This window comes from Castor canadensis, chromosome 12, assembly GCF_047511655.1.
Source record: "Castor canadensis chromosome 12, mCasCan1.hap1v2, whole genome shotgun sequence".
Taxonomy (NCBI): Eukaryota; Metazoa; Chordata; class Mammalia; order Rodentia; family Castoridae; genus Castor; species Castor canadensis.
The window spans coordinates 82,772,254-82,793,029 of record NC_133397.1 but is presented as its reverse complement, the minus strand read 5'-3'; the positions used below and the strand labels follow the sequence as shown (position 1 = coordinate 82,793,029).

At 39.0% G+C, this 20,776-nt stretch overlaps 1 protein-coding gene across 3 annotated transcripts in view; it reads right to left on the bottom strand.

Annotated features, from left to right (window-relative positions):
• Positions 1-17,151, bottom strand: part of Tmem87b (transmembrane protein 87B) — a 60,565-nt gene extending 43,414 nt beyond the window's left edge. For 2 of the 3 annotated variants that reach the window (XR_012439817.1, XM_074050260.1), the window contains exons 1-8: positions 16,884-17,151; positions 14,232-14,292; positions 10,218-10,309; positions 8,856-8,987; positions 7,319-7,369; positions 5,505-5,595; positions 3,638-3,699; positions 3,113-3,296 (exon numbers count right to left, since the gene is read on the bottom strand). Coding sequence is in view for 2 of the 3 variants with exons in the window: in XM_074050260.1 (XP_073906361.1) it covers positions 3,113-3,296; positions 3,638-3,699; positions 5,505-5,595; positions 7,319-7,369; positions 8,856-8,987; positions 10,218-10,309; positions 14,232-14,292; positions 16,884-17,048 (838 nt within the window). In the remaining variant the exon portion in view is untranslated. The remainder of the gene's footprint in view (positions 1-3,112; positions 3,297-3,637; positions 3,700-5,504; positions 5,596-7,318; positions 7,370-8,855; positions 8,988-10,217; positions 10,310-14,231; positions 14,293-16,883) is intronic. The other variant, XM_074050259.1, reaches the window with a different exon arrangement.
• Positions 17,152-20,776: the final 3,625 nt, after the last annotated feature.

Below are 20,776 nucleotides of genomic sequence, written 5' to 3'. Positions count from 1 at the left end.
CCTCCTTAAACTGTTCCATGAAATAGAAAGGGAAGGAAAACTGCCTAACACATTTTATGAAGACAGTATTACACTTATCCCAAAACCAGGCAAAGACACCTCCAAAAAGGAGAACTATAGGCCAATCTCCTTAATGAACATTGATGCAAAAATCCTCAACAAAATAATGGCAAACCGAATTCAGCAACACATCAAAAAGATTATTCACCACGACCAAGTAGGCTTCATCCCAGGGATGCAGGGGTGGTTCAACATACGAAAATCAATAAACGTAATAAACCACATTAACAGAAGCAAAGACAAAAACCACTTGATCATCTCAATAGATGCAGAAAAAGCCTTTGATAAGATCCAACATCATTTCATGATAAAAGCTCTAAGAAAACTAGGAATAGAAGGAAAGTTCCTCAACATTATAAAAGCTATATATGACAAACCTACAGCCAGCATTATACTTAACGGAGAAAAATTAAAACCATTCCCTCTAAAATCAGGAACCAGACAAGGATGCCCAATATCTCCACTCCTATTCAACATAGTACTGGAATTCCTAGCCAGAGCAATTAGGCAAGAAGAAGGAATAAAAGGAATACAAATAGGTAAAGAAACTGTCAAAATATCCCTATTTGCAGACGACATGATCCTATACCTTAAAGACCCAAAAAACTCTACTCAGAAGCTTCTAGACATCATCAATAGCTATAGCAAGGTAGCAGGATATAAAATCAACATAGAAAAATCATTAGCATTTCTATACACTAATAATGAACAAACTGAAAAAGAATATATGAAAACAATTCCATTTACAGTAGCCTCAAAAAAAATCAAATACCTAGGTGTAAACCTAACAAAAGATGTGAAAGACCTCTACAAGGAAAACTATACACTTCTGAAGAAAGAGACTGAGGAAGACTATAGAAAGTGGAGAGATCTCCCATGCTCATGGATTGGTAGAATCAACATAGTAAAAATGTCGATACTCCCCAAAGTAATCTACATGTTTAATGCAATTCCCATCAAAATTCCAATGACATTCATTAAAGAGATTGAAAAATCTACTGTGAAATTTATATGGAAACACAAGAGGCCACGAATAGCCAAGGCAATACTCAGTCAAAAGAACAATGCAGGAGGTATCACAATACCTGACTTCAAACTATATTACAAAGCAATAACAATAAAAACAGCATGGTACTGGCACAAAAACAGACAAGAAGACCAGTGGAACAGAATAGAGGACCCAGATATGAAGCCACACAACTATAAGCAACTTATCTTTGACAAAGGAGCTAAAAATATACGATGGAGAAATAGCAGCCTCTTCAACAAAAACTGCTGGGAAAACTGGTTAGCAGTCTGCAAAAAACTGAAACTAGATCCATGTATATCACCCTATACCAAGATTAACTCAAAATGGATCAAGGATCTTAATATCAGACCCCAAACTCTTAAGTTGATACAAGAAAGAGTAGGAAATACTCTGGAGTTAGTAGGTATAGGTAAGAACTTTCTCAATGAAACCCCAGCAGCACAGCAACTAAGAGATAGCATAGATAAATGGGACTTCATAAAACTAAAAAGCTTCTGTTCATCAAAAGAAATGGTCTCTAAACTGAAGAGAACACCCACAGAGTGGGAGAAAATATTTGCCAACTATACATCAGACAAAGGACTGATAACCAGAATATACAGGGAACTTAAAAAACTAAATTCTCCCAAAACTAATGAACCAATAAAGAAATGGGCATGTGAACTAAACAGAACTTCCTCAAAAGAAGAAATTCAAATGGCCTGAAAACACATGAAAAAATGCTCACCATCTCTAGCAATAAAGGAAATGCAAATTAAAACCACGCTAAGATTCCACCTCACCCCTGTTGGAATAGCCATCATCAGCACCACCACCACCAACAGGTGTTGGCGAGGATGCGGGGAAAAAGGAACCCTCTTACACTGTTGGTGGGAATGTAGACTAGTACAACCACTCTGGAAAAAAATTTGGAGGCTACTTAAAAAGCTGGACATCGATCTACCATTTGATCCAGCAATACCACTCTTGGGGATATACCCAAAAGACTGTTACTCCAGAGGCACCTGCACATCCATGTTTATTGCGGCACTATTCACAATAGCCAAGTCATGGAAACAGCCAAGATGTCCCACCACTGACGAATGGATTAAGAAAATGTGGTATCTATACACAATGGAATTTTATGCAGCCATGAAGAAGAACGAAATGTTATCATTCGCTGGTAAATGGATGGAATTGGAGAACATCATTCTGAGTGAGGTTAGCCTGGCTCAAAAAACCAAAAATCGTATGTTCTCCCTCATATGTGGACATTAGATCAAGGGCAAACACAACAAGGGGATTGGACTATGAACACATGATAAAAGCGAGAGCACACAAGGGAGGGGTGAGGATAGGTAAGACACCTAAAAAACTAGCTAGCATTTGTTGCCCTTAACGCAGAGAAACTAAAGCAGATACCTTAAAGCAACTGAGGCCAATAGGAAAAGGGGAACAAGTACTAGAGAAAAGGTTAGATCAAAAAGAATTAACCTAGAAGGTAACACCCATGCACAGGAAATCAATGTGAGTCAATGCCCTGTATAGCTATCCTTATCTCAACCAGCAAAAACCCTTGTTCCTTCCTATTATTGCTTATACTCTCTCTACAACAAAATTAGAAATAAGGGCAAAATAGTTTCTGCTGGGTATTGAGGGGGGGGGCGAGGGAGGGGGCGGAGTGGGTGGTAAGGGAGGGGGTGGGGGCAGGGGGGAGAAATGAACCAATCCTTGTATGCACATATGAATAATAAAAGAAAAATGAAAGGAAAAAATAAATAAAGCCACTAATGTCAAAAAAAAAAAAAGAAAACATTCATAGTGGATCATTAAATTGGAAAAAAAAAAAAAAAAGAAAAAGATGAGAACTCAGGCTGGCCCCATCAGGCCTACTCTGCCTTTCTCTTCTTGGCTTCCCTCCTCCTCACCTACAATGTAGCTATTTGAAAACCACTATAGAAAAGGTGCCCTCCCACAGCTTTGCTCACAAATGTTAAGAGACTATTACATCAAGCTGCATTTAAGAAGACATCCAAAACTTACTTGACAGTCCAGTGCTGTTGATGTTTTGGTATTCAGTATAAAAAACTGCTTTTTCAAGCATTCCTAGGAAAATAACAGCTGCAATCCAGAACTGGATTCTTAATATATCTTTCCAATAACAGGCAGACCACATCAGCCAAAGCACACCATAAAATATATAAACAATACACATCACCATGTAAAACTGTAGGAAGAGAAGCGATTTTAGTAGTTAAACCTTATGATCATTTGAGGTGCTTTTTTTTTTTTTTTTTGCCAGTTCTTGGGTTTGAACTCAGTCTCACTCTTGCTAGATACTCTATACCACTTGAGCCATTCTGCCAGCCCCTTTTTGATCATTTGACAGTTGACATTTCTACATTCAAGCATTCAATGCTTCATTTTCCAGTCAATACGGAACCAGAAATAGAGGGTATGTCAAAGCATTAGATACAAATTATTACCACCAAGCTCCCAAGTTTTTAAAATTTCCCAGTTAGTATACAAAATTCATTTTAAGAAAGGAAAAAGATGAGAAATACTCACAATCATTAGAGGCCAGTCTGATGCAGAGATGTATCCATGAGGCCCCATCATAGAAAGAGAAACTAATGACAGCAATGGTAGGAGAGAGAATAAATAAGAGTTAATTCATAATCAGTCCTTTCTGAAGTCTTTTCCTAGAAAACTCCATGAATACAAACCATGCTAACAAATGCTAAATTTTTACCTTACCTGCAGCACAAGATACTTAACTGTTTTATTATGTAATCTCTTCAAGATACCTTTACTCTTGTACACAAGCTATTATAAAAACCTGTGTCAAATCTGATCTTATAAAAAAAGTACTACAGAATGGCCCCCTTGACACTTCCCTGATCTCACTGAAGACCTTAATTTCCTTAATGTACCTTGAATCAATCACTGAACTCAAGCATGGAATTTGGATTTTAGCTCAGAGGCAATTACAGTGCAAGACATGCAGCCCTCTTACCAGCAAGCAGGAACTTAAAACTGCCTGTTGGGAATGAAAAGGGGCCAAAGTTAATGCTATGGTCTGAATGCTCCCCCCCCCAAATTCATGTGTTAATGCTTAATTCTCATTGTGTGATATTAAGAAGTAGGTCTTTAGGCTGAGGATATAACTTTGTGGTAAAGCATTTGCCTAGCATGCGTGGAGCAAGAAAAAAAAAAAGTGGGGCCCCTTGTGAATTTGGGAAGCCCTTATGAATATATTAATGCCTTATAAAAGTGTTAACAGGGAACTACATTAGGCCCTTTGTAGCTTTTATTCTCACAATATAAGGACATAGCATTCCTCCCCTTTTGCTCTTCCATCCTTTCTGAAATGTGAGGACAGAGTTCAGGGCACCATTCTGCAAGCACACAAGGGACCCTCATGAGACATGGAACCCAACTTCCAAGCCTCCAAAACCATGAGGAGATAAATATCTGTCCTTTATAAATTATTTAGTGTCACATATTTTATTACAGAAGCATAAAACAGACTAAGACAGGTGGCAGGATGGTGGCAAGGCCCCTGCTCCCTGTATTTAGCAGGATCTGGCCATGATGCTGCCTCCAGGAGGAAGCCCTACTTCATTCACATTCCTCCAAAGTAGCCATGACCAGCAGCTTCCCACACGGGCCCCATGGTCCACTTGCTCCATGCTTCCTCTGCCATGGTACCGGTTTTGCCTCTGAGTTTCTGTCCCCACTGGACTAGGCACTCCTTAAAGGCAAAAGTCAATCTTCACTCCTAGTCCCCAGTGTCTGAAGCAGATCACTTTGCAAATGCCCAGGAGCGCCACAGGCCGTTTGGCTATTGTTGGCCCAGCTGACGGCACTGTGGAACACATCAGCCAGAGCAATTCTGGGTTTTGTGAAAGTACTTACTGTTTACTGAGCCTGCTATTGTGGGCACTAAGGAACTTCAGATTAATGAGGCAAAGGACTGTGAGGATGGGGGACCGTGGAACTGTGGAAGGCCATGTGCTACTTCTGCTAGGCTAGACAGAGTCCTGCCCTTTTCAAGGAAGAGAGTACAGACTACTTCAAATACAACTGAGATGTGGCCTATACATTTCTACATGTAAAAACAGTTAATCTGAAAAGATGGAGAATTTTATATTACATTGTGAAGTTTGAAATATTAAAAATCTATCTTAAATATTCAAATTTGTCAATTTAATTAACTTAAAAATTATCCTGTTAACTATAAAATTTTTAATTCATTAAAAATATTAACATTAAGATAAACATAAAGCTTTAAGTCCTCAAAATAAATATATGACTAACATCCATTTTTGAAAGACATGCTTTTAACAGAGACTGTAGATTCAAATGAATGGAAAAAAACACAGAACACAGAAAATGCAGGCAGTAAGCAAATATGTACGTGATTCAACTATACCATTCAGATTCCAGCTGGCATGTGTTTTCTCCGTTTTAATAGAAACAATAAAGATATGAAAGCCATCTCTCTGTGTCCTGGCTACAACATCCTGAAATAAGGAAAAAAGTCTTTGTTATTTTAAACAAATTGCTATATGAGACAGAATTACACAACTGTTCACTTTTGTGAACACTTTTTCACAAAAAAAGTGTGTGTGTGTGTGTGTGTGTATGTGTGTGTGAGACTGGGGTTTGAACTCGGCGCCTTGTGCTTATTAGGCAAGAGTTCTACCACGTAAGCCATGCTTCCAGTCCTATTCACCACACTGTATGACAATTTTGGGTAAATGAATTGGGTTACTTTTAAAAAACACAAAGAGAAAACAGAAAAGGAATGGTAGGTGGTAAAAGGATAGATACTGCCTTCATTTTTTTCTTACTACCATCCTCCCAGACCCAAAGGGTAGAGGGGGAAAAAGTTTTTCTCATTCATTTTTTACAGGCTCCCCCCATACTAACCATTGTTTTGTTTATCATTTAAATATGTTTTCTAATATTACTCTTCTCATAGTTTATCCTAAAATTATCAAGGTTGCAGTTTTAATTACATGTTTTAAAAAACTGAACTGAGGAAGGAGGAAGTCAGATGACATTGTCAGAAATGAGTCAGACTAAGTCAACTAGCTACTTGGGAGGCTGAGGCAGGAGGATCTCAGGTTCAAGGTTGGCCTGGGCAACACAGCAACACATTTCAAAGAAAAAAAAAAAAAAAGTCATATTAAGCGTAGTCATCCCTCAGTATCCATGGGGGACTGGTTCCAGGTCCACCTCCCCCCTACCCAACAGATATCAAAATCCATGGGTGCTTAAGCCTCTTATATAAAATGGCAGGGTATTTGTGCATAACTTATATACATCCTCCTGCATGCTTAAAATCATTTCTAGATTATAATACTTAACATACTATAAATGTTATGCAAGTAATTGTTACATTGTATTATTTAGGTCATAATGACAAGACAAAATTCTATATACATTCAGTACAGAATTTTCCAGATATTTTGATCTGCAGCTGGCTGTATCCATGGATGCGAAATCCATGGATGCAGAGCTTGTAGGTGCCAAGGGCCAACTCTAGCTAGACAGGCTAACTGATTCAGATTTCTTAAGGTACTATGGTACTGCAGCCCTACTAAGGAAGAAAACCGTAATGGTAATGAATCTTCCCTTAGCTCCACATAACTGGACAAGCTTGGCAAATCCTACCTTCCTGAATATTTCTATCTCCACCTTTCATGTCCTATAACTCCACAACAGACAGGTTGTGCAGTCTGTCCTGGGTACCGCAGAGTGAGTGCCTCCCCATTATCAGACTTTTCTTTAGGACAGCCAAAGAGGATATGAAGTCGCATATAAAAGCAAACATTAAGTTCTCCTAAACCCGATTTTGGTCACTACATGTAACTCCTTCTAACCCTTAACTCAGTCTTCTCACTTTTAGTCACTTCCCTGAATACCAATTTTCCTCCCCCACCATGGTTTCACAACTTTAATAATGAATTGGAATTGTATTTTTTCAAGAAAAGAAAGGCTGCACTGAAGTTCATCTTAAATTACAACTTTAAAGAGATTTTTTAAACAAAGAAACAGCTTATGCAGAATTTCAGATGCCTCTAAGAAAGCATACTGTTTTAAACAGCTTCTTTTTTCTTCTCTAATTTTGAAAACCCTATTAATAACCCTATTCATTCTCTAAGTATCAGCTCAGGAGATTTTTTTCTGTTTTACTATAACTTGTGCACATTTTATTTGAACACAAATAAAATGGTTTACCATCGATCTTTCCCGGTTGGAAACATTTCTGATACTTGTTAATTCTTTATTCTGGAAAAAAAAAAAAAAAGTAAATAATTCTATTTTATATTGTTATACTTCTATGGGGAAGTATATTATACTTCTATGGGGACAAGTATTTTAAAAAAAAAATTGTATTAGAAGAAAATAAAGATCTGATAGCTACGTGTAATGGTTCATGCCTGTAACCCCAGCTACTCAGGAGACAGAGATAAGGAGGATGATAGTTCAAGATCGGTCTAGGCAAAAAGTTAGTGAGACCCCATCTCAACAAACAAATCAGGTTTATAATCCCAGCTACACAAGAGACATAGGTAGGAGGATCATTATCCAAGGCTGACCTGGCCAAAAATTACAAGACCCTATCTGAAAAATAACTTAAAGCAAAAAGGGCTGGCCATGTGGCTCAAGTGGTAAAGTACCTACTTAGCAAGTGCAAGTCCCTGAGTTCAAACCCCAGTACCACAAAAAAAAAAAAACTCGAGTTCAAAGAATAAATCTCATTGTACTCCGAATATGAGTAACAAAATCCTAGTTTTTGCAAATTACTTAAGCATGTGGTTACTGTTGAATCGTGGTTACCACTGGTGGGGAAAGTGTTAGTAAAGCAAAGGGGGTTCTAGGTGCTAAACTATTCTATACTCAATCAGGGTCTAAAAAGGTATGATTAGTTTTTGAAAATACATTGAGGTGTATACTTATGCACACTTTTTGTATGTTTATTACACTTATACACAAATTTTTTAAAGAATTTCTTAAACTTCTACTAAACATATATTTTCCTTTTAGAATTTCCAGAACAAAAATAAGTTAAAATGACCCATGCATGGATTATTCAGGGAGGATGGCTCTTCACGTTTATGATCTGACTGCTGCACAGAGGAGGGAGGGTTCAAGTGTGAACTACTGCTAGCAAGTTAAGACCTTCGGCAAGAGTAACATATCACTAGATTTAATAACATGCAGGTCACTGGTGACCTTGACTAGGGCTGATGAGATGAGGGCAAAGGGCTAAGCATAGTGGAGAGAAGAAAGAATGAGAGAGAAATTGGAAACAATCGTGAAAGACTCTTACAAGGATGTTTTGACAAAGACATGCAAAGAAATGGAACAAGGATGTCAATATCTTACTTACTATATACTACTATACACACACAAAAACTAAAACTAAGAGTTAACAAATTAAGTACCTTTGTTGAAATAAGGATAAAATGTTACTTAAGTTCATATTTGTACTAACTATAAATAACATAAACTCTTTTTTGCTGTTGTTTTGTAGTGAGGTTTGAATTCAATGCCTGGAGTTTGCTATGTAAGCACTCTACCACTTGAGCCATGCCCCCAACCCTTTTGATTTCATTCTGTTTTTGAGATAGGGTCTCACTATCTTTTAGCTGGGGCTGGCCTCCGGCTCACAATTCTTCTACTTCCAGCTCCAGAGGAGATGGGATGACAGATGTGTGCCACCACACCCTGCTGTAATAAACTATTTTAACACAGCAAAAGAGATACTCACATTTACCGAGGGAAACACCTGTAAATCACTGTTGCAATCCAGATTTTCATTTTTTGTTGTCCAACAGTCAATGTTTTTGAAATAACCACAAAAGTCTTCATCAACACGCAGTTCATGATTTTGGGACATCTCCTACCCAAGGTAAAATTCTATGTTATAATTTATTTCTATACTTCTTTTCCTAGAAGATAAATAAAACTTAATATCTAAATAATAACAAGAGTTAAGTCAGTTTGGAATACCAAAAATATACAGCAAAATAAGATACCAAAGAGAAAAAAAAACTGAATACAATTCTAAGGATAACTGAGGTAATCATTAACATTTTAGCATACCCCACCCCCATAATCCCAGTACTTGGGAGGCTGAGGCTGGAGAATCTCAAATTTGAGGTCAGACTGGGCTACGTACCAGTCTGAGTTCCAAAAAGAAAAAAACATACCACCACAAAGAAATAGGTCCCAGAAAAATAAAGTATGCCCTATCCTGGTACTACTTCTAATTTTATCAAGTGTGAAAAAGATTTTACCGGAAAAAAATACATTTTATTACAAAAAAAAGATAAACCAAACAGTAACATAAAGCCAAAGGAGCTAATCCATGAAAGAGAAGAAACAAACATACTCCAACAACCCAAGGTTCCTTGCATACTAGAATAGGTGAATAAACCAAGCTCCTACTGGCAGCTCCCAGTCACTAAAAAAAGTTGGCTGCCACAGAGCAAATGTAGGAAAAGTTGAGCAAAGTAGGTAAAAAATAATATTGTAACCTATATAGTAAAGTAAAAATTAATGTGTCTATACTGGTGGTGATTCATTGATAGGTAAGATACAGTTTTGAAAAGGGAGAACTCATCCATATAAAACAATGTTAGTAAGTGTAAAAAATACATGGAATTATAAAATCATCATTCAGCAATCACTAGAGTAACAACTGACTCATTAGGCAAGAATCATGAAAGGATGCTCAAATAAATCAATGAATATTTGGTTAAAGAAAAACAACAGTTGGGAGGGGGCGGGGGGTAGGGGGGAGAAATGACCCAAACAATGTATGCACATATGAATAAACAAATTTAAAAAAAAAGAAAAACAACAGGATATTTACAGTTTCAAAACTATTTCCCCACAAATTGTTGTTAATAACAAAAATGAAAATACTGACTTCATAGTGCAGAAAAATAGCAGATACCTCCTTAACCAACTGATCAAATTAGTATCACAAAAATAGGACAAAGTAGTATTCTGTGGAATTACAACTAGAAATGTATAACCAATCTCCTTTAACTATTACATCTTTATACTTCTAATTTTTGCTTCATAGGTTTATTTTATATACATTAAAGATTTGTGTTTTACTTACCTCCAGCTCAGGATATTCATTATGACAGGTATGATACTTCAAATGCCACTCTATGGTAAACTTCACAGGCCCAGAACAACTGAATGACTTAACTGTTTAGACAAAAAAGTCTTGTTTTACATTTATACATACATATACACATACACACACACATATATATAGTCTAACATAAACTGAATGATTTTTAAGAATGCAATTTAAAACCAGCTACTTTAATGTAACAAGTAAAACATCATCTAATTTCTCCAAAAGACACTGCAAAGTGAGAGATAAATTCATTAAATTATTATAGCTAATCAAAAGTTGCTATTAACAATATTATTTGTGAGTCTAATGTTGGAATCCACTGAGTAGCCTGATATACTAAGTCACATCTTGTATCAATCTATCAAAATACACTGAATGAGCCCCCTGCTGTGTGCCAGGAGGGGATATGATAGCAAACAAGAACAATTCCTGTCTATGACCTAAGAAGTATAGAAGAGCAGAGGGCTAACAATTAAGCAGGCACTTTTAGTAGACTAAGAGAGCACTGGGCAGGACACCTAACACAGTCTAGAAGCGTGAAGCACAGTTATGGGCAGGCTAGCTAAAGGAGGAGGAAAAAGAAGTCAGTGAGGTGAAGAGGAGGGTAGAGATAGGCAAAGGCCCAAATGTGAACATGACATGAGTATGACCACCTGAAGATGGTTCTCTATGGTTAGAACAGATTGGAGGAAAAGGGAAGATTGAAGTTGGAGAACAGTGCTAGAAAAACTCAAAGGTCTTACATTCTGCCAAGAATTTGGCTTTTGAGTATCATGAAGTACCACCAAATGTTTCCAGTTCTGGGCGATTTGATCAGACAGATTGAAAAGGGTTAAATCTAAAGTTAGAGAAAGCTCTGTTGGGAGTATCCTTAAACATGGCAGCTGCTATCCCAGAGCAGTGATCAGGGAAGGAGCAAAGGAGGAGCCAGAGCATCTTTTACAGCATAGTCACAGGAGTGACCACACTGACACTTCATGACCACAGTCTATTGATAACTGAGACCAACTATGATATAATGTGGTAGAGGACTGTACAAGGCCATGAGTACCATGGGAGCCATACAGAGGGAGCCCAAAATGAGCCCAGAGATGGAAGTCTAAGAGACTAAAGCTGATAGAATATCTAGGGCTTACATCTCTGGTAGCAACACAGAGAATGAGTAAGAGAAATCTGCATTGAAATCCCTGTGGATCTTTGGCCGAAAAGCAGCCATCTATGCATTAAGCAGAAGTGTGGCTGGGCAACGGTGCCTCAAGCCTGTAATACTAGCTACCCAGGAGGCTGAGATCAGGAGGATTGAGATTCAAAGCCAATCCAGGCAAACAGTTCAGAGACCCTATCTCAAGAAAAACCTATCACAAAAATAGGGCTGGTGGAGTGGCTTGTGGTAAAGGTCCTAAGTTCAAGCCCCATACTGCAAAAAAAAAAAAAAAGTCCAAAAACTCTCAGAGCTCACGGTTTCCAGTAGTTTGGGTTTCCACTAGTCAGAGTGGAGAGGTCTCATTAAATACATTAAACATTCAAGAAAGACAGTGGTGCTAAGTTAGCCTTGGTCTAATACTCCTCTAGATCCATCCTAAAATAACTCAAAAACAAAATTGGAAAGGATTAAACTGACCTCACAAGAAACTGTTCAAATAAAGTTGTTAAAGGACTACAACATCATCAGCACTTAAGAATGGAAAATTCACAATATCCATCATACAAATAAAAACACTGCAGGAAAGTTTGTCAAATAACCATTATATGTATCAGTTCATATGACAAAGATGATGGGATTAGCAGATCATGATGTGAAAACAAACATGTTACATATGCTCCAAGATGTAAAGAAAAACATCAAAATACTAAGAAGGGAAATAAGATATTAAAAAAGAACCAATAACTCTTCTGGAGACTAAAAATATTTTAAAATACAGTATCTGAAATAAAAAAGGTCACTGTATGATACTAAACAGCAGATTAGGTGGTACAGAAGACAAGATCAATTAATTTGAAGACAAAACAAAATACACAAAATGAAGCACAGAATGGAGTCTGAAAAGAAAAATTAACAGAGCCCCTCAGCAACCTGTGGGACAACATGAACTGGTGTCACATGTAGATGGAGCCCCAAAAGGAGAAAGAAGAAAGTAGGGGATGGAGGGTCTACGTCCATCATCTGAAGTAAGAACTGAGATTAATTTTTTCCATACAGATACCCAATTGTTTCAGCATCAACTGTTAAATTACCCTGGGACCTCTGTTGAAAAAACCAATTGGCCTTATGTATATGGTTTGTTTTGGGGCTCTCTAGTCTGTTTCATTGTTCTATCCATATGCCAGACCACCTTGCCATGATTCTATAGCTTTATGTAGGTTTTTAAATCAGACAGTAAAAGCCCCTCAACCTTATTCTTTTTCAAAATTGTTTTGGCTATCCTAGATTCTTTGTATTTTCATATAAATTATAGAAATAGCTAATTTCTATATAAAAGCCCGCTTAGATTCTGACAGATTACATTGAATTTATAGAGCAATCTGAAGAGAGTGACAGCATGATGTTAGCTATAGATTTTTCCTAAATTCCTTTTATCAGGTTGAGGGAGCTTTTTTTATTTCTAGTTTTCTGAGTTTTTATCATGAATGAGTATTTAATTTTTTTTCAAATGCTTTTTCTGGACATACTGAGATAAAAAGCTAGTATATTTCTTTTATTCTATTTCATATGAATTACACTGAGAGAATTTTCATCACTGGCTCCACATAATTGCATCTAGAACAGAGTAGCAAAAGAAGAGGTCACTAAGGGAAAGCCAAGCGTCTGATCCCCAAAACAGCATGAGCACTCAGGTAGATGCTTCCAGCTAAATGAGACTGCTAAAGTGTGACTCAAGATCTCTCTTCTGACAGTGCTATTGGCCACGGCCAATATTGTCCTGATTAAAGCCCAGCTGTGCTATGCTTCTACTCTAAAATCCTTTGTGTTGTCCCATTCTTCACTCTCAAGCATTATGTAATGATGTCTTCAAATCATATTGTGTATCAGTGGCCTGCATTACTTTTGTAACTGAGTGTCAGTTCTGCTGTGAGGTTCTTTTAAAGCCTATTTGTCTAGCCTTTAAGACACGAATTCATTTAAAAAAATGAATTTTTCCTTGCCTACTTGGGACTTCAATTTCCTCTTCCTATAGTGATCCAGAAAGCATCTCTGAACCACCTGTGCTTTCTAGCTGTTGGCTGTCAACTTCCTTTAGAAAGCCCCCACAAATGGTAGAATCGTCCCTAACACAGGGCTTCCTGGGGAAGCCAGTTTTGCTTTACCCAATGAAGATTGTTCCTTATCCTGAGACTTTGGCAACCAACTTCCCTGGTCAAGATACTAGAAACAATAACAGGAATTATATCCAGTAAATAGAAACCAATGTTAAGCCACTCAAAATATCAAAAATCATTGGTAGTCCTGTTGTATCAGTATTTACACACAAAAAGAAGTATCTAACAAATATTTTCACTTTAGTAAGCCCTAAAACTCTAAGTAAAATGTTAGTGTCCAGCAATTTTTATTCCACACTATATCATGGACATACAGAAAATTTTTAGCACCATAAAGGTTTCATCAGAATTATGACATTCCATATATTCACAAAATAAATTTTATCTAGTTTTAAAGTCTGGGACTCAAAGTCAAGTTTGACAAAAAAACAAATACTTTCTTTTTTTGCTGAAGTTTGCTTTATTAGACCTTAAAATTGATTCATACTACATTTTCTAGGCAGGTTCTTTTACCACTTAAGCCACTTCTCCAGCCAACATTTTTGGAAAGAGGATTAGAAAAATTCATTCTTGCAAATAACCAAGTCTTAACTGAAACATGACTCTAAAATCTTAGAACCAGTTAAAAACAAAGCACTTAGCTTACTATATATTATAAGGTTATGTTAGAGTTTACATTAATGTATTATTTATATATAATGTATATTAGATGTTTATTATTATACTTACCAGAAAACTTGATGTCAGTAGAGTTAAACATAGTTTTCCTAAATATCAAGGGTCCTGAGTTCTAAAACAAAAAAGCAAATATAAAAAGATCTTGTTAATTTTTTCCCACAGTTTAAGAGAGGTTTTACCTGCTAAATATAAAACTCTAATCCTTACACTCCTCTGTCTGACCAGAATATTTTATTAATATAATATGTGTGTGTGTGTATATATATATATATATATATTTTTTTTTTTTTTTTGGTTTTTTTTGGTGATACTAGGGTTTGAACTGAGGACCTTGCATTTGCTAGATAGATGCTCTACCACTTGAGCATATTTGCATGCAAATGCAAATCCAATCACATCACTTACTTGCTTAAAATCTTGTCCCTTGTGTCTACTCCCTGCAGTTGCTATGTGAGCACCAGAAGCACCTCTGCCTCAAGTGGTCTCAGATGGGGTTGGTGACACCTAGGAAAAGGGCTGCTGCCATTGCAGTAAGCTCTGCTCAGATATGACATGAACTGTATGTGCATTTGCATTCTGCTCTCTTGGTATCAAGTGTATGGTACCTTTTCTTTTTTCTGGTGGTACTAAGGTTTAAATTCAGGATGTTGTGCTTGCTAGGCAGGCACTCTAACCAGTGAGTTAGCCCCCCAGCCCTTTTTGCTTTTAGTTATTTTGGGGACTGGGTCTTGCATTTATACCTGGGCCGGCCTGAACCACAATCCTATATTAGCTTCCTCTTGTAGCTGCGATGACAGGCATGCAACACCATGCCCAGCATTTTGGCTGAGACAGGCTCTCTCATCAAACTGTGATGATCCCAATTTCTGCCTCCTGAGTAGCTAGGATTATAGACATGACCAACCAAGCACAGCTGATTTGGTTATTTTTGAGATAGGGTCATGCATTTATGCCCAGGCTGGCCTGAACTATGATTCTCCTATTTATTCTTCCTGTGTTGCCGGGGTGACAGGCACATGCCACAACATCCAGTTTTTTATTGGTTGAGATGTGTGTGTGTGGGGGGGGGTCTCAAGAACTGTATGGGCTGGCCTTGAATCATGTTCCTCTTCATCTCTGCCTCTAAGACACAGTGCCTAGCTGTGTATATACTTTTGATAAACAGCTAAATTCCTCTCAAATTGTTACGGCTTACCACTGCAATTACAGTAGATCAAAATCCCTACAGACCCTGAATAATCTCTCTCCAGTAATGTTTCAATTCTGAAAAGTGTGACACTCCTTCCTACTCAAAGGACCTTACTGGTCAACCTGACAACTTACTTAACAGCCCTCTCTCACACTCAAACTGTTTGCTGAACTATAAAGTCAAAAGAACCATTTCTTGACAGATTTGCAGTACAAATACAAGAGAGCACAACTCTCTCTTCATATTTTGAAGGGCAAGTTCTGACAACTTGATTGGGGGGGTGGGTAGCCTATTTTTGGCAAAGAAGGGCCTTATAGATTATTGCTGACCAGAGTTACATAGTAATAAAGTCAGCCTGATCAAATTACATGGCAAATTTCTCTTCCTCATGCAGGAATCAAAGTCATTCTTCTCCTGTGGACTTTGAATTTTCATCATCCAAAGTATACCTGGCAAAGATCTTTATAGATACATTCAAGTAGACTAACAATTTTCATGCAGCCAATTCACTTCCCATTATCTTACTCTTAATTTGTAATAACTGGCTTGGTTGCATTCATTATAGAAACAGCAAGAAACCGTTAAGTGTGGTTCACCAAATTTTCCTTTTTACTGTTCAGGGAAATTCAGTAGTGGAGGTGTGCAGATTATACAGGGCACCAACTCCGAATCCTGGAAGAAATGGCTGCACTGAGTCTGAAAGATACAGAAAGATACCTACATTTGAGCCTCTGCACAGCTTTTGTGTTGTAGAACTATTTGTAGGTTCTGGTAATATTTTTTTTTTGAGGAAACAAACATATTTTATCTTTAGAACTAGGATGTCATTTCAATGCATGTGGAAAACACTCATTCCAAACAGAGCTGGATGAGTCATCCATCTGACCCTAGAGAAACAGCAGAGACTTCCTGTCTGTCGTTTGAAAGACTGCCTAATTCTACCCCTGCATTGCTCCCACATCCTCAAACTACAGAACACCAAGCTCTCTAATGACCTGCCCTGTGAAGGAAGAGTTTCCACCCACCCATGCCTCCAGACTCGCCTTTCAAACACTTCTTAATCACAACCCGCCCCACCTTCACACGCACAGTCCCGGAACTGTGACAGGGACCGTACAGAAAATGCACAACACACAGATGAGGAAAAAAGAAGTGGGGTGACTACAGCATGGTCCCTGCTCGTTTAATTTAAAAACAAAAAACAAAAAACCGGAAGCGGCATACATGCTTTCCAAATTTAATAGAGGCCCTCTTGTGGCCGCAGGGATGTGGGTGGCTCCGGTGTCTGCATTGACTGAGGATGGGGACCCTCGTGGACAGTAACAAGTCCCGTGCAGAATCTGCCCAGCCCGGGCAGAGGAGGGGCGCTTCTGCGCACCGCCAGCTGCAGACAAAAGGCTCAGGGAGTGTATCGGGGGACCTGCAGCCCAAGGCCCGAGCCATGGGGTGAGCGACCCCGCGAGGGCCCTGAGATCCGGAGACGCGCCCCATCTCAGCCCCCACACTCCACTCACGTTATTGACCGTCTGTGTCCACAGCCCGAGCTCAGGGACGGCGTCCACAGCCGCTGGAACCCAGCACAGAAGGCACAGAGCAATGAGCGACAGAGGGACCCCGGCGGGCAGGATACCTAGACCGCCGGGCCGAAAGAAGACCCCAAGGGGGCAGGAGGCGGCCATCTTGATGCGGAAGCCGCACCTGGCGCTGCCGGACGCCAGCCACGCCCCGGACCTGCACCTGGCGTAGCTCCGCCCCTCCGGGGGGCGGATCCGCGTCCCGTAAGGGGGATGCGGAGGAGGGGCCTGGGCAACGGGGCCGGCGCTTGGAGGCGAGGCTTATTGCCCGGCCTGGATGAGGAACTAGAGGAAGGGTGGAGGGGAGGGGTGAGAGTCGGAACATGGGGGTGGGGCCAAGCGTGGGCGATTGGGCCGCCGTGGCGAGGGGCGTGGCCAAGTGTGGACGCGGGGCCGAGACGTAGAGGAGAGGGGCGGGAGGCAAGATCGGAGTACGGAGGCGGACTCGCAGCGAAACGGGGGTCAGGGCGTGGGCGGGGCGGAGCCGGAGCCAGGACTGGGATAGGGCCAGCTAGCTGGGAAGGGGGGACTCAGAACCTGGCCGGAATGTGGAGGCGCGGTCCTCTGGGAGGTGCCATGGGCCGAGGTACCAAACTACAGTCCTGGACTGTATGATCAGAGGGACTTGAAGTCAACATTGGAGAGGCAATAATAGATTTTGAAGCAAGAAGGATGAGCTGACCAGAAAGATGATTTGGGGCCAGATGCTGATGGCTCACGCCTGTAATCCTAGCTACTCAGGAGGCAGAAATCAAGAGGATCATGGTTCAAAGCCAGCCTCAGGCAAAATACATCACAAAAAAGGACTGGCAGGGTGGCTCAAGTGGTGAGACACCTACCTAGCAAGCATGAAGCCCTGAGTGCCACCAATTAAAAAAAAAAAGATGATTTTGGTTGTCATATGACATCTGTTTAAGGTGGGCAAGGGATAACCAGTCAAGGCAATTACAATAATTTAAAAAGGAAATCCTGTCATTTGCAGCAACATGGACGGAACTGGAGGATATTATGTCAAGAGAAATAAGACAGGTATAGAAAGACAAATACTATGTGTTCTCACATGTGGAAGCTAAAAAAATATTTTCTCAAAAAAATAGGATAATAGTGGTCACTAGAGGCTAGGAAATGTAGAGGACGGAGACAGAAAGGGAGGTTGGATAGTGAGTTATAAAGAACCAGAAGAGTGTTCAGCATGTGCGAGGCCCTTGGTTTGATCCCCAGAGCTACAATAAAAAAAAAAAATAAGAGTTTAAAGGTTGTCAACACAAAGAAAGGAATATATATATTTACATGTCAATTAAAATTTTTGAAAAGAATATTATCATTTACATGACCAGTAAGTTAAGAATAACTTACAGTAATTCAGATGGTCTCTTCAACCACAGGAACAATAGGGATAAAATTTGAATGGATTTCAGTGACATGAGGATGGAGATTTGAAATGAAAAAATCGTGGTGACTCACACCTGTAATCCTAGCTACTCAGGAGGTACAGATCAGGAGGATTGTTATTTGAAGCCAATCCCAGGCAAATGGTTCACAGGACCCTATCTTGAAAATACCTAAATACTCAACACAAAAGAGGGCTGGCAGAGTGGATGAAGTGGTAGAGTGCCTGCCTAAAAAGAGTGAGGTCCTGAGTTCAATTCCCAGAGCCACAAAAAAAAAGGAAAGAAAGAAAAAGTCATGGTGATTGATTAGATTTTGGGGGAGGAATTGAGACTAGTATGCAGGTTCCTGTCTAAAACAACTGAGATGTGGAACACCAAGAGGAGAAAAAAACTTAAACAAGTTAAGTCCAAGCTGTTTGGTTGATTCCAAGGAGAGCCATGCAGTGGACAGGCTATATACGAGTCAGGAAAAGCAACTGAGGTTTTATGATCATCCTCACATATGTAGGTAGAGACTAACATCATGGAAGATGGTGAAATTGCAAAGTAGACAGGACAGTAGGAGAAGACAAAGGTCACTGGAAGGAGTTGTTGGAGCAGTTAGACCAGTGGATTTCAAACCTGGCTGCCCAAGAAAGAATGAGTTTTATAAAAAGTCATCACCTCTTTCCAGAGGAAAGAGAAGTAAAGATTGTATAAATTTTTTTTGTCAGTATTAGTGTTTTGACTCAGGATCTCACTCTTACCAAGCACGTGCTCTAGCACTTGGAGCATGCTCCCAGCCCTTTTTTACTTTATTTAGCTTTTAGGTTGTGTCTCATTTTGACCCAGGGCCAGCCTCCCCTATAACTGGATCACAGGCATGTACCACCATACCTGGATTATTGGTTGAGATGGGGTCTAGCTAATGTAGTAGTTCAAGTGGTAGAGTGCCTGCCTAGCAAACATGAGGCCCAGAGTTCAAACCCCAGTACCACAAAAAAAAATAATAATAATAACATTTAAGAAGTGCTTGAGATGGGGTCTAGCCTTGAACTGTGATGCTCCCAATCTCTGCCTCCCAGAGTAGCTGGAATTACATGTGCCTAGCAAGACTGTATAAATTTTAATCTACCAGAATTCTTCCATAAACCTCCAATAAGTAGAATAACCAAAAACCCGAAGACAACATGCTCCTCACAATCAGGACAACCTATCCTCACAAAATCCCAAATCTAAGTGGATGCTAGCATTATTTAGAAAAGAAAAAGCAGGGAAAACAGTGACAAGGTGGACCTGAACACAGCAGGTATTCTGAAAATCCAACAAGAGCAGAACAGCACCCAGACAGAGAGGGAGGGGAGCTTCATAGGACCCAATTAGCAGTTTAGGGCAAAAGAACCTCAAGAAAATGTTTGATGGTCCTGGGGGAGTCTGGCCCCTATAAAGTCTTCATTCGGACAAATGGACATCTCCATCTAAGTCAAAGCCCCACAGAAGAGAAATTATTGGGAGAGGAATTCTAATTCAGGATAGAATTAAGAAAAGAAAAAGGAAAGTTCAGAGAAAAGCAGGTGAGGTGAACAAAGCCAAGAGGTATGAGCAACCTTACAATCATTTTCTTAATGTATTTCATAAAAAATAAGAGGAGCACAACAGGATAAAAGTAGAAAATTTATGTTCAGTCAAAATGCTTTCATAAAAGTTCAAAAAAACTGATTTTACATAAAATAAGCAATACTAAAGTTAATGCACATATAAAATTATTATAAGATACAAAAAGAATATGGAGATAAAAAAATGAAAGCACAAAAGAGTTGAAAATTGCTACCTAATATTTATGAGTTAAAAGAAATTCAGAAACTGGGTATGGTAAAGCACAGCTATAATCCTAACATTCAGGAGGCTGAGACAAAAGGCTTATAAGTTCAAAACTAGCCTAGGTTACATAGTGAGATCCCATCTCAAAAAAGAAAGAAAGAAAGAAAATGATAGATATGAATAAGCAACCCAAATTAGAGTTAGAAAACTTGGGAAGAAATTCAGAAAAGAATTCAGGAAAGTTATACAGTTGATTTATTACTTTTACTTAAGATATTTGGGTAATATGAGAAGATTTAAAAGATTATTATATGAAGCACCTTTTCCACATACTTTCAATTGCCTTCAGATTTTCTGAGTTGGATCAGTACTCTCTGATTTGAGTTTTGACTTGAGACAGATAGCTAGATAGACAGACAGATAGGCAGATAGATATGTATCTGAAGATTGTGTCTCTGATGTTTCTTTTTCACATAAAATTTGTAATTACATACTATAAAAACACTTTCCTATTGTTCCATGGTCTATAATGCTTCATAAAAACATTTTTTAGTTTTGTGGGAACTCCTTTCTTGCTCCCCAGCCATCTTCATCTTGCCAGTTGTTGTTGGTTGGGGGCCATCTGGCATCTAAGGCGGCAAG